At 34.9% G+C, this 15,356-nt stretch overlaps 1 protein-coding gene across 8 annotated transcripts in view; it reads left to right on the top strand.

Moving 5' to 3' along the window:
• The window catches only part of LOC134546312 (nuclear receptor coactivator 3), a 616,306-nt gene that overhangs the window by 555,421 nt on the left and 45,529 nt on the right, over positions 1-15,356 (top strand). For all 8 annotated transcript variants that reach the window (XM_063389041.1, XM_063389038.1, XM_063389042.1 and 5 more), the window contains one exon: positions 1,828-2,158. In XM_063389041.1, coding sequence (XP_063245111.1) covers positions 1,828-2,158 — 331 coding nt within the window. The remainder of the gene's footprint in view (positions 1-1,827; positions 2,159-15,356) is intronic.

The raw sequence follows: 15,356 nt of genomic DNA, 5'->3' as shown, positions 1-15,356 counted from the left end.
CCAAATGCGAGCGATTTTCAAATCTCATTAGATGTTTAATAATAGCATAGGTCTTTAGAATGCAATTTGCTTGAAACATCTTGTTTGTGGTAAATATTATATGGTTTAGTATCCATTATTTTTCAACTAATGCCAGTTATATTTTAACTAACGTGAGAAGATACAAAACATGTACATTGTTGTTATTGTGAAAGCGAAAATTAGTCAGTCATACAGGCCACTGAAAAAAAAAAAAAAAATTGTTAGATATTGTGTTAAATGCATGAAGTATTTAAACTATCTAAAGCTTGGCAGTTTAACATGATTCGTTTCAGTTGTTTCATTTTACAGATTATAATTTTAGTTTTATCATTAGTGAAGTACCGTATGGCATCTACAAACAAATATAAGTTGGTTGAGACTGTTCACTGTATCATATGGAAATTATCTTTGAAAAGGTTTTAGGTTTCTGACATAAAAATGGCATGTTCCTACATTAATTAGATCTATTTCGTATTATGTTTACTTTCCTTAGGCTATGTGTAAACATGGCCATGTGACCTGCTAAATAAAGTTGTAATAAAATTTTATTCAGAGGTCGTTAAAAAGTCCTGAAATTGGTTCTCCTGGTATTTGTAGACATCCTTTTGAAAACATGCATCTACAATCGTAAACAAACTTGTAGTCTCCTTAAGACGGCAGAGTGCAGGGTGAATGACTTTCCACATCTAAAAGGGCTAGATGTCCGGTATTAGTTTCAATATTTGGTTGTTCTTCTGTGCATATCTATCTGCAGAGTAACTATAATTTTTACTGCTACAGCTAACAGACTTAATATTCACAAAACATTGTTATTGTTGTTTATACTTTTGAAATTGCTAGACACTATTTACTGAAAAAATATGATATGTAAAAATTTTCTTTTGTGAAGATGTGCAGAAATTAAGTGCAAATGCCATAAGACTTTCATCTTTATCCCTAATTGTGGCAGAGTATTGATGGTGCAGGTGAAACAATACACATCTCAAAAAAAAATTTAAAAAAAAAGGGGGGGGGTGAGGGGGGGTTTGTCAGTAAAGTTGGTTTACGGACAATAATTTTACGCGATAAGGTCATAAGAAATAAGAAAACATTGATGAAAAATTGCATACTTTTTAATTTTCAAATATTATTTACAGTTTTTTGCAAATTTAATTTAAATAATAATTTGTTTAAATATAATCACGAACAATTAGTTATAGAAATAAACTGAAATTAAATCAATGTCAATAAATTGTTAATGACGAAATTGGACAAATAAATCAAATTTTTTAAATTGCTGCTTTTAAAAAGCCCGCCTTAACCTGATTGATATTAGAGAAGATTTTCTCGCACGGTGGTTGGCCGGTTCTTGCACGCTCATCTCAGGCGGAACATGACAATGAATCATGCTTTTTTTGTGCGTGCAGCCGGCGTTCATCGATTTATAAGACCTTATCACGTCAAAAAACTTATTGCTGGAAAACATTTTGTGGTATGGAATATGAGGTGTTGGTTAATTTTTCCGGATTTATAAAAAAATGTTTACTGCACTTTTGCCCTGCTGTTTTCTCGGTAAATAGAATCAATGTTTTTACTCATTTTGCTTATTAAAAATTGTATTTTTGATTATGCACTACTATGTATATTGATATAGTCGTACAACTTCTTGTGTTGGAATGTTGGAATATCACCAGACCAGTCTTAGCAGTCCACTCACTTTTTAAGTGTGGTGTCTGACTGAGGTATTTTATAATAGTTATATTGCAACCATTCTAGTTGTATATCCCTTTTGTCATTTGTTAAGAAAGAGTTGCATCTTGTCAACAGAACAGCTACGGAGGGAACAGTCAAGGCTTCCCCACCCAACGGCAGCAAGCGCAACAGCAGCAACAGCAGCAGCAGCAGCAACAACAGCAGCAGCAGCAGCGGCAGCAACAACAGCAGCAGCAGCAACAGCAGCAAGGCACCCCACAGCAGCAACTACCTCCCGTGCGGTCCCTGGCGAGTCCAGGCGGGCCTCGGCAGTCCCCGTACTCGGGAGAGCAGTTCCCCCCTCCCAGCTCTCCTACCGCGGGCTCCTACCCCGGCCAGCCACCGTACCAGCAACTAAGGCTGCACCGAACGGTCAGCGCCCCGTCTGCCACCACCCATCTGCCAGGTTGGTAGCCACCCTCCTTGCTCTTGGCTCGTGAGTTTATTGAGGGGTCCACCTACCCAGGGTTGATTGTTGTTCTTCTTTGTGTTTCAAGGCATGAGTGTTAAAACTTGTATACCTATGAGTAGAGATAGCCCCAGGCTAGAAACCTCTAACAAAGTTGAGTAAGTAGCTTCAGTTCATTGTACTTGACTGAATGACACTTGACTGTGGTTTTCTTAAAACTAGGTAAGTTTTATTTGCAATTAAAACTAAAATATAATCATATATACCACCACCATGAACATTTTTTCAATTTATAGTGAAATCAATATTTATTTTCTTGCTATTTACCTGTTATCGTAAAGTGCATTTTATTTTACACAAATTTAATACTTGGAAAATGTATATCCCATTACCAACCTTTCAAAATACGGGAAAAGATGTCATTTTGGATTGTTAGGCCGATGACACACCATAGATTTGTAACACAGCTAGTAAACTTTCACAAGAATACACTCGCATGCAATTAAATTGATTCACCTACCAATGTGCCCAAAAAGGTGTATTTTTTAAAATGGCTTAACTGATTTTCACAAAACATTTTTTTTAAAGCTTAATGTTTTTACTTTACAATGATACCATTATCATGAAAATATCTTCATTATTTTTATTTATAATGCTTTTGAATAAAAAGTAAGCAATGTGCAGGACTATGAAATATCTATTGGGGATATTTAAAATTAAATTACATCTAACAATCAAGCAAAGCAAACAAAACTTTATTGATCAATACTTTATATTACTTCCCATTGTCTTTACAATGGCTTGCATGCAGTTCCTCATAGACATTATTAAGGTTTCTACAATATTGTGTAGCAATATTTTATTGTTGACTTAAAATCCTTTGGACTACTAATGGTTTATGGGATGGATTAGATGTTTTTGAGAGACATATTAATGGTTAATATTTTTTTTCTGTATATCAAGTTAAGTAACATAATTTAAATGTTGCTGTTCCCAATCGCGATCCCGAAAATCTAATATCTTTTCTAACTGAATCCCGCCCGAAGTAAAAATGCCATTCGTGTCCACATCTAGTTTTAATGGATTTTTTTTATAATGGAATTTGTGTTGCTTGCATGGTTTGGGTTATATTGTTATTGGCCTTTAACCAAAAGTCAGGAATTCTGTTTAAATATATTGTGCTTTAGCGAAGACAAAAATTAACTGAAGGAAATTACAGTAGAACCTCACATATCCGACCATGACGGGACCGGGCCATGGTCGGAACGGCCAAAAGGTCGGATATCCGTAGGAGCAAAAAAACACCTTTCCCAGCTATACAGTTTGTACAGTAATACAACTTTATTTGTAAAAATGTTGCTGTATACATTTCGAAGATTTACTGTTGTTAAATTATAGATGATAAGATGAATACAATGTAAGCAAACCTTATTTAAAGAATTCAGTAATGTATTTTTGTTTCAGTTTTGCCAAACTTGATTTTGCGGAAGTGTCCCTCCACTTTTTTTTGCCCATAATACGTTACGTTACGTTAAAAAACATAGAACAGTACAAGATTATAGTACGAGCACATTCTACACCAACAATCACGTCTGACCTTACAGTTTGCGTCACTTTTTCAAGTCTGAACAGGCTCGCCAACCACGGAGACTAGGTCGGATATCCGGAGGAGTCGGTTGTGGGAAGGTCGGATATGAGGGGTTCTACTGTATAGCCTAAAAATTGTTGATACTAAGATGATATCCTTCACTTCTTCTCTCTTCCCGCCTTCTCCCAAATGCATTGTAACTATACTTTATGACTGGGGACAATATTACTGGATGAATTGTGATAAAACCAAAATAACACTGGAAAGCATGTCTATACACCGTACAGCACCGAAATGTAACTAAAATCATGTAATTTAGGGCGCGGTTACACGGGACCCTGAACTACTTCAGGTGAACATGTTTAAGTAAACACGTTTACAAACGCGAAAGTGTGCGGTTACACGGTAGTTGCTGAAAAGTGTGTTTAGCTCTAAAACCGATTGTCTACTGTCAACGAATGACTGTGTTGTTGATCTCTATTTTTTAATTGCATCCAGAAAACGCGGGATTTTCTCACTTGTTTATACAGCATTATCAGCAGAAATGAAATGTGTTTACATATTGCTCAATATTTTTTTACAAATCGGGAATTCAAACATGCACAGTAAAATTTTTAAACTTATTTTTTATTATTTTTTGAGCGAGAGTACCTATCTCAGTTTTAAGAAAATTAAGGTCAGGATAAATTAAAAAATATGTATAATTATCTGTTGGTTTTTTTGTTGCATTCGGTAAAATATTACTCGAACTTGTGCCAGAAACACTTTCCATCTAGAATTTCTGCAAAAGACTGTTTATATTCTAACCAGCCAATCAGAGGCTAATGTAGAAGATATGTCGATCTGAACTACTTTGCCAACCTGTTTAAGTTAAATGAGAAATGGCCTCGAACGAAACATGTTCAGACTGTGTGTAACCGCACTCAACAGCTGAACATGTTCACCTGAAGTAGTTCAGACTCCCGTGTAACCGCGCCCTTATTTAGCAGGAGATTTTTGTGCCAAAATGTATGTATGTACTCATTAAATAGGGGGAAAAAAATTTACTTCATTTTTACATTACTATGTTGGAAAATTTTTAAACACACAAATACTTGCAATTTTTTTTATTGTTCGGAGTAGTTAAATGTGCTTATTACAATTTAGTATATTGAAAAAGTGCATCATATATCAATCAAAATGACTGTTTTGGTGAAATAAGGCAAGGTAACAGAAATTTACAAAAAATTACCCAGAACCGAAACTGAAGATTGTTTAAGATGGTTCCTGGACAGGTATTTTAATGGAACCAAACCGGAACTGATAAATCTGGAAACCGCACAGGTCTATTAAAAATATAATCCATATAAGTAATACAGTAGAACCCCTGTCATACACTTTTCAACGGAGGGCACAAAAATGGTGTATGATGCGCGAAAGTGTATGAAAAGGAAATGGCAATAATAAAAATTTTTTTCAATCTAGCATACCAGCACAATGTCAGATTAAACTTAAATACATAATTTGTAAATAATTGCATTATATTAATGAAAGATATGAATTCATCATTATATATACATATAATAAAACCACCATAAAAGTAAAATACAGTCCATAATCAAGTAAAGCAGTCCTTTCTTGGAGGGGGGGGGGGGGGGGGGGAAAGTCACCAAGCCTAAATTAGAAATTTAAAAAAATTAGGCTATTGTAAAAAAAAAAATCAGAAATTTTTGCTTGTTTGTTTCATTTTACGTCAACTTCATACAACATAACATTTTTCAATAAAATTTTAAGTTGAGAAACGTAAAATACAAAACAATCCGACCGTAAGAAAACAATAACAAACGGGTATATTCAGTTCAAAGATTAATGAATGCACAAAATATGAGATCCGTGCCTTGGTAAAGCACGTGCACCATTTTCATAATCATTGCTAGTTTGCGCCACTTGTCTTGCTTGGTGCTGGCCATAGATGCTACTAGCGAAGTGCACAGTCTTCCTGATACTATCCATATCTATGGTGCGATAAAGTTATTTTCTTACGTTTGCAAAGGTAAACAATGAACGTTTTTCAAAATAAAAGCATTAAAATGTATTTTATCAGGAGGAATATAACAAAAAAATTTGTGAATTTAGGACTTTTCCGCTTCGTAAAAACGTATGAAACGGGAAATTATTGATTTTATAAGTGTATGTTCCGGGAAAGAAAACCATTGTAAATATAGTACTTTCGGCGGGACCAAAATTAATCGGCGTATGACACGGGAAAATGTATGAAACGGGAACGTATCATCGAGGTTCTACTGTATTGTGTAAGCATTATTTATTTGACTCTTAATACTGTAACATAATCTTTTTATTGTTCTTAATTGTATTATACCTCATAGAAAAAATTCTGGAATTACTTGAGCACGACTATATTTGTAAGGACTAGACTAAAAATTAATCAAGTTTGGATTCAATTCCAAGGTAAGCTATCATTGTACTGAATTCATCTTGGCCTAGACCCCAACCCAAAATATTGCATACTCCTCCATCTCTACCTACGATGTAAGCAGTGAAAATATAATTTTATATTTGAAAACTTATTCACTCAAACAACTTAAATTTTTAAATCTAAGGTGTGACAAGGTGAGTTTTGACAATGTTGAAGGGCTTGAAACAAATATTTAGTGTTTTCCAAACATCTTATATGAAAGAAGGTCTCTCATGTGGTAAAAAAAAAAAGCTTCTTTTCATACCAAAATGTTTGGAATGCTTTTTGTAGTGTGCTGTAAAATTATGTTTTTAAATCATTCTACTGCCCCTTTTCGTGCCAGGTAGGTGGACTCCTTAATGGAAATGCTTTGTACTTAGCTGTTCTTAGTTTTTGCAGTTTGTTGAACACTGTGAGTATTTGTGTTCTTGGCACCAAGTGTTAACAATAGTATAATCTAAATTATTTAGGAATGTACCCATGATTTGTATTCAACTGTTGCTAGTTTTGTATTTTACTACATAATTTGAAATGCGTATGAAATATTTTAAAAATAATTCCTTAACCTTGACAATATGTTTAACATGTGTTGTAATAATTTGATTTTATGTAAGATTACCAAATTGTAAAAAATTGTCCATTTCTACGTAGGAAGCTTTATCATAAAAATTCAAACTAGAGTCAAGAACTTTATTTAGAATGTGAATCAAAAAAATTTTTTTGGACCGACCCATCATATATATATATGATGGGTCGGTTCAAAAAATTAAATTATATATATATATATATATATATATATATATATATATATATTAGTTAAAAGTAGAAAACTAATTAAACTGTATTTGTTTTTTACTAGTTTTTAACTTTAACACTGCAATTTTGATTTTGTATTTGTTTTCTGCAGCACATTTAAATACTGTTGATGTTTCTCTTGTCACCAGCAACCTTGCAATAAGTGGAAACTAACTGTACTGTGCAGGCCAGAATTCTTGCGAGTGGTCAGTGTGAGGTGTAAGGGAAAGGAGGGGTAGGGAAAGGTATACTTGTCAGTGGGGCGTGGTACTTTCCCTTCGTGTACTTCACCAAGGTGGTGTCAAAATTTATTAATGACAAAATCATGAAATTTAAAATAAGTGTTTGTAAATGTATTGAAAGTACATAAAATGAACTAAAAAATTGTTATAGGTTAATCTTACTACATTTACTGAGTATTTTCCAAATTAATGTGAAATGTATAATTTTTTTAGGGTATAATGTATTTTGAAAAAATTTTCAACACAAAATAAGACTTGTTTTCAACACGCAACAACTTGTTCGATGCTATTTTTGTTATTTTTTTGCAGTCCATAGGGGTGGTGACATGTCAAATTTGGTCACTTTTAATAGACATCAGGAACAGTTCAAAGGACTTTATCGCATAACTTCAGCAAATTGACGGGAATTTTTCTGAGTATAAGAGCAGTGCAATTGTGTTACAACTGGTTTAAATGAAAATACCATTGCCTGATTAAGTGAAACTTTTTACCACTTTACAATGCAGGAAAATTGGCCCAGATTTCACATTGTTAATTTTTCCACTAAATCTTTAAAGGTTTAAATAATGTCCTTGAAAGTTAAATTTTAAATCTAAAATAACTTTACCATAATTATTTTTACATCTTTACTGAAAATATTTTATCATTTTCCGGTGACCCTTACTACAGTCAAACCTCTCTGAAACGACCCCTCACGGTTCCCAGGAATAGGGTCGTAATAGAGAGGGGGTCGTAATAGATGTTTTCCGAAATTTTCAGTTGATTTCACACCCCCTCCCTACACGCTAAGAAACTAGCCGTACAATGGCAGGATGCTGTCACTCACAATGCTAGACGGCTTTGCTGTAAACCCTCTTCAACCTTCATGACAAGTCCGTCGCCCTACAGGCCACCTCTAAAGAAAATATGTCAAAACACAGTTTATTTTTACTGGTTAGTTTACATGTACATTTTCTGCTTGCCGTAGTTAAATACACTAGAACCCCGATGTCACGAACCCCGGATTTAACGAAGCAGTGATTTTACGGATACATTCTCGGGAACCGTCAAAAAATTGGACATTTTGACCAAAATGTGAAAATCAGGAGAAAAAAAAAATTAAAAAAAACGAAATGAAAGATCATTAAAATCTGTTAATTTTAACACACAGCGTATTTTTGTGTCGGCTTTAATACTTCCAATAATGTTCATGTAAGAATAACAAAAAAATAATGGGACATTTCCTTTAAAAATATGGCAGCTGTAGGTTCTGCAACGCGAGTGGGCGCACACGAAGCTCGCCCGGCTGGCTGGCGGCAGCGGCTTCATGACGCATAAGCTCACCCCTCCCTCCCCTCGTTCACATTCTTCAAGGCTAGCTCATTCCTCCCAGACACACAAACCGTCTAGTGTCCCTTAACACCTTAACACCCCAACTTCGCTCTCCTTTTAGGGCCGGTTTCACCAACAGAGATAAACTTAATGGAAAATCGAGATATTTTTATCGAGATAAAAAGTAAAACTTGAATTTTAATCGCGATGATCTTGTGTCCGTTTCACCACGACTTATCCTCTTCCCAGATAATCTAGATAATAATATCTCGATATTCATTATAAAATCCCGATTTTCTTTTTGATATCTCGATGTTTGGAAGAAAAGTAAACAAATATCGCGAGTAGGCTTGTTGTTATTCAAGTCGTGTAGCGATAATAAAGATAATGGAAGCTAAAGAAAACACTTGTTCCGCCAAAAAACCACGAAATAAGAATTTATCACCAGAAGAAAAAACTGTTTTGTTAGATTTGGTGACAGAACATTTTAACATAATTGAAAATAAGCGCACGGATGCAGTAACACAACAGAACAAATTGAAACAGTGGCAAATTATTGCAAGTAGTTACAACTGTGTGTCAGGAGTCCATCACAGATCTGCAGATAACCTGAAATCTGGTTGGGAAAATCTGAAGATGACACGGAAACAGTATGCAGACGAAAAAGTTCAGATGGTATCTGGGACAGGTATGTTTTGTATAAAAATATTTTCAACTTGTATTACAAAATTTAACATTTTATTTTGTGACTTACTATACAGAAGTGAAAGGAAGTGGTTTAATATATTTTTACAAATGGCAATGTTACATTGACAATTAATTAAATTAAATTGTGTACATTGTTTTTTTCAGGTGGAGGACCCCCCACAAAGTGTACAAATGACCCTATTTTGGGCTGCGTATATACTTTAATAAAACCTATGGTTAAAGGACACAATAATATCTTTGACTCAGACGCGGTAATGGTCAAGACATCACAATGCATAAGTAAGTACAGTATGCCTACAAATTAATGGTTTTTCATAGCCTTCTCCTTCAGTACATTTTTCTGTGTAGTAAATGATGTATATGATTGATTAAAATAATTTTGATCGGTTTCATTCTTACATAAAAGAAGTCGCATATTTGGTCGAACATTGGAAATGTTTGACCTATAGGTATGTATTATTTTGTTAAACAGTTAAGTTGTGCTTATAACATCACATGTGAACTAACCAGAATAGTATTGTTCCAGGTGAATCAAACAACACAGAAGAAAATGCAGTTGTAGAGCTGGAAATAGGTGCGATGGTGGAAATTGCTACCCTGGAGACTCAAACTAGTGTAAAGTAGCAGACATTACAAAGCAGTTTAAAATGTTAAAAACATTAACGTAACAAAGAAACTGAACAGTACGATACATTTAGAATGTTTACATTTTTCACACAACAGCGTCTTTTTTTTTATCTTTCAGCAGACACTTCTTAATGGAGACTGGTCCCAATACACTCCCTCACTGCTCAGAGGCCCCATATGTCCTGCTCTTGTACCACAAAATAATGCCAGTTCAACATCATCAGTTTCACCAGTGATATTCCCTTGTGTCAAATAAAAAGTTATGGTAAGCACTGAGCAAGGCAACTGTGAAAGTACTTCAAGAGACCATATTCCCGATAACAGTAACAATGTTGCAAAATCAGTCCCTGAGTGTCAGTTGCCAAACATCGCGGGGAAGTCTTCCTGGACTCGGAGACGGCGGCCTAAATTGCAGTCCAGCAAGAACAATGAAATAAGTGCCCTCCATAAAGCTAAAATTGAACTAATTGAATTATGTAAGAAATATGCAACAGAAGAAAATGAAGCTATGAAAGAACTGCGTCAAGTGAGATTGCAACAAGTACAAGAAAGGCTGAATCATGAAAAGCTACAGACTGAATTTATGACTCTACAGATTAAAAAACTAAAGAAAGAATTGGATGGTTTATAATTTTATGTTTTATGTAATTTGAATACAATTTTACTTTGTAACTCTATTTACAATGAGCATTTCAAAGTGTCTGATTTCGTATATTTGTAATGAAACCTAGTTGTATTGAAAATCATTATCTATATATATTTTTTTGATATTTCTAGCATTACTAATTATTTGACTAATAACAATTATACATAAAACCATTTTACAGTTCTTGTCCCTTGATCCTTGCTGCAACATCTTCGCGAATTTGTTGATGATTTTTTTCTCGAGGCCATCTACAACAAACTGAGACAAAAAAAAATTAAATATGATAGGAGCTTGTATATACAATCGGATAAATTTAATATTATTTGTTCTTACCTTCTGAAATAGTTCTCAATTAATGACCGTCTCACTACATCATATCTGGCCCTTCTCTCCACATTTCCTTCTTGATCCCTAATGTAACCTTCCTCAAGCAGTTCAGTCCACGGTTTTGCACAAATGATGTTAGGATCATCTGGTGGAATTTCTTCGCCGGCTCGTATCAAAATATTATGCAGCACTGCAGTTGCCACAATGATTGGGAAAGCATGCTCTAGGCTGACTTTCAGTCCTAAAGCTAAGACTGGAAAGCACCGTTTCTAGCATCCAAACATTCGTTCTACTGGATTCCTAGATCGTATTTGCGATTCGTTGTAAAGATGTTCCTGACGACTTGTGGGATTGTTCAATGTAGGCATTAGATATTTGTTACAAGCATAGCCTGAATCCACAAGCAATACCGAATCTCCATATGCTCCTCTTTCAAATAATGCTCTTCTATTACTGTTATTAAAGACTGTACTATCGTGTGTGGATCCAGGCCATCTGGCAACAATATCTGTGAATTCCACATTTGGGTCACAAATGGCTTGAATATTGATAGAAAAGTACCCTTTTCTATTTCTGTACAACTCTGCATTTTCTCCTCCTGAAAACAAATATTTTCTGTATTAACAATATGCCTTGACATATCATTCACTTTGAACCTATGCTCAATGATATTCTTAACAAACCTGGTGACTGTATTCTGACATGGGTGCAATCCATTGCACCAATAGCCCTGGGAAATTTTGCAATCTGATAAAATTTCATTTGGGCCGAATGAATTTCTTCTCTGGTCTCAGGAAATCTTATGAATTGAGGCCGAAGAGCAGCGATTGCGCAACTAACCCTGTGGATTATTCTGTGTGCTGTGGGTTTACTACAACCAACATATTCCCCAACAGACAGCTGGTTACATCCCGTTGCATAAAAACAAAGTGTTGCAAGAAGTTGATTCATGGGTGAAACTGACATGTTCCTAAAAGTAAAAATAAATACTGTTAGTAATCTAGGTTTAATTAGAAAATTTAAATGGATGTTTGGACTCAAATAAACCTACCTGTCAGAAGGGAACTCTAGTTGGTTTTCAATATGTTCAAGTACAAACATAGCCGATTGTTTAGAAAGACGAAAGTGAATCTTGAAATCCTCCTCGTCATACAATTCAAAATAATCGCGTCTTTCCTGAATACATCGTGGCCAACGATCGTGAAAATGTTCTTCATCAGCACTGTCCTCAAGAATTAAATTATACATCGCCCGAGCCATATTTCCTCCAAAAATATAATGCATGCTGTGATGTGTTTGTTTATTTTTACATCTTTATCCAGATATTCTCAATTTATCCACCAAATTCCGAGGTTTAAGTATTTTATCTCGATAATATCAGAAAATCGAGATAAAGTGTGTGATGAAACACAACAACTAGAACATCGAGATATTTTTGTACTTTATCTCGATAAAATAGCATTATCCCTGTTGGTGAAACCGGCCCTTAAAAACCTTCAGTGAGAAAATGCTCATTTCACCCTCCCTTCTCCCATAAAATTGGGCTATTATGAATGGGGTACTAAAGTGGTGAGGGAGGGGTCAAAATATGTCACTTTTCACACCAAGTTCGAGTTCAGTCATCTCTGGCAAGGAATTTACAAACTTTCAAACTTAAATATAAATACATATATTTTAATAGGAAAGGAATATACCGAATAAAATCAAGCTGCTGTCACCAAACAAAGCATAAAACGGTCCAATGCTTGGTCGCATCGTTATTGTTCGCGCGAGAGGCGAGACGTGGAATGTTAGAAGAAAGATAAATGCGGGGGAGACAGACGGCAGCCAGTGTGTTTCCTGCGTGGGGAATAAGTGGCGTAGCCTTTTTATTTATGCTGGGTGAAGCGACCTTTTTCTGTCAACCCACAGGAAAAGATAATTGCTTGAGCTGTCAAAATAAACATCGCTGCTGCAGTTAAAACAAGTCGAGGCGGGCGTGCATCCAGTCGTTCGCTGTGTATTGTCAACCGATAGTAATCAAAATCAAGAGAAATCCAGCAGGTAGCTTTGCCTTAACTGCGTACCACACTAGACACTGGATAAAAGCTAAACGTAAACACGTTGCCACAAAAACCTTTATCTGTAAACTGCCGGCAAAGGGACGTGGAATGGGGGTTGTTAAGCGCTGACAGCGGTCGACAGGAAGTGGTATCAATTTTTAGATATGCGCTGCCTACGGCAGTACAGCACTCGGCAAGAGAAATGCAGTAACACGCTACTCACCACAAGAAACTTATTTTCTGTCCGATTTTCTTCGGATTTTCGGCAATTTTTTCACGGTTCCTCAAAATCGGGTTGTAATAGAGAGGTGGTCGCAATAAATGGGGTCGCAACAAAAAGGTTTTACTGTATGTGTGTTCTAAAGAGGTCAACATAAATGCGTAACATTAATGAAGCTTAGTGCATGCATATTTATAAATAAATAAATAAATAAAGAAAAGTGTATGTACTAACATACACACATTAGAAGTTATACTTACCTGGCGTAATAAAAAACTTTTATTTTACATGCAAATAATTAATAGAAATAAAATAATAAATGGACTAGTGATATTATTAATATGTTGGTAAAGTATAAATTTAATCAAATTTAAAAATTACTTAAACAATAAACAATGGACACGAGAAGTTGCACTTAATGCCCATAGGTGGCAGTTAATGTTAAATACAATCTAGACAACTGTATTGCAACTTGTGCGCGTTGCCGGATAAACCCAGCCTGTAACTTTGTTTGCTATCTGGACATAGTAGATGTGTTTGCCAAGTGATGTGTTCCACCGATCATTATTTACAGTACCCTTGTGTGTGTATTGAGAAAATGTAAAGAAAGTACTTGGTATATGTATATACAGTAGAACCCCTGTCATACACTTTTCAACGGAGGGCACAAAAATGGTGTATGATGCGGGAAAGTGTATGAAAAGGGAATGGCAATAATATTTTTTTTTTTCAATCTAGCATACCAGCACAATGTCAGATTAAACTTAAATACATAATGTGTAAATAATTGCATTATATGAAAGATATGAATTCATAATTATATATACATATAATAAAACCACCAGAAATGTAAAATATAGTCCATAATCAAGTAAAGCTGACATGAGAAACAGTGGCCTTACAAAATGTTATGAAGTCCTTTCTTGGAGGGCAGGAAAAGTCACCAAGCCTAAATTAGAAATTAAAAAAATTAGGCTATTGTAAAAAGAAAATCAGAAATTTATGCTTGTTTGTTTCTTTTTACAAACAACTTTATGCCACAGAACAATTTTCAATAATATTTTTAACTTGAGAAACGTAAAATACAAAACAATCCGAACGTAAGATAACAATAACAAACGGGTATATTGAGTTCAAAGATTAATGAATGCACAAAATATGAGATCCGTGCCTTGGTAAAGCACGTGCACCATTTTCATAATCATTGCTAGTTTGCGCCACTAGTCTTGCTTGGTGCTGGCCATAGATGCTACTAGCAAAGTGCATACTCTTCCTGATACTATCAATATCTATGGTGCGATAAAGTTATTTTCTTACGTTTGCAAATGTAAACAATGAACGTTTTTCAAAATAAAAGCATTAAAACGTAGTTTATCAGGAGGAATATAACAAAAAAAATTGTGAATTTTGGGCTTTTCCGCTTCGTAAAAACGTATGAAACGGGAAATTAATGATTTTATAAGTGTATGTTCCGGGAAAGTAAACCATTGTAAATATAGTACTTTCGGCGGGACCAAAATTAATCGGCGTATGACACGGGAAAATGTATGAAACGGGAACGTATCATCGAGGTTCTACTGTATATTACATTGGCAATATGATAATTTTTGGAAAGGGCCTTCATTTTGAATTCTAAAAATAAAAAATATATATATTAAAAACACACACATTGTTGCATGGCCTTAATGTGTGTTAGAAGTGTAGATTTGCACACAAGAGGGATGGAAATTTTTAGGCTACTCTAATATTTGAAACACTTGTAATCGTAGAGGTCTGCGAGTACTCGAAAATCGAGCTCGAGCCGAGTACTTACCTCAAGCTCGAGTACTTATCTCAAGCTCGGGCTTGGCTCGAAAAAATTGTTAGGCTCGAAAATTTCGAGCTTCAACAGCAGCATGTTATTTGGACGGAAAGCATTGTGACAGTGTTTTACTATTTACGGAAAAAAATACAGTAAAACTCGCTTACGAGGTCCCGCATGGTAGGTTTTTCCGTATAAAGCGTTTAAATTGTCCGGGTCCTCATCATTTACGCCATTAAATGTGTGATATAAAGTCCCATTTAAAATTTTTCTGTAAGTTCCTGTTTTAAATAGTAATGGCGCACATAAATATGAAGAAAAGACAAATGAACAACAACTTACGAAGAAATATGGATGATGTACCATAACTACAGTACAAACCCAATAGTTATCTTTAGATAATTACCATAAAAAGAACTAAAGATTCTTTGTA

The sequence above is a fragment of the Bacillus rossius genome, chromosome 1 (assembly GCF_032445375.1).
Source record: "Bacillus rossius redtenbacheri isolate Brsri chromosome 1, Brsri_v3, whole genome shotgun sequence".
NCBI lineage: Eukaryota > Metazoa > Arthropoda > Insecta > Phasmatodea > Bacillidae > Bacillus > Bacillus rossius.
Note: the sequence above shows the minus strand (reverse complement) of the source record. Positions and strands in the feature narration are given on the sequence as shown.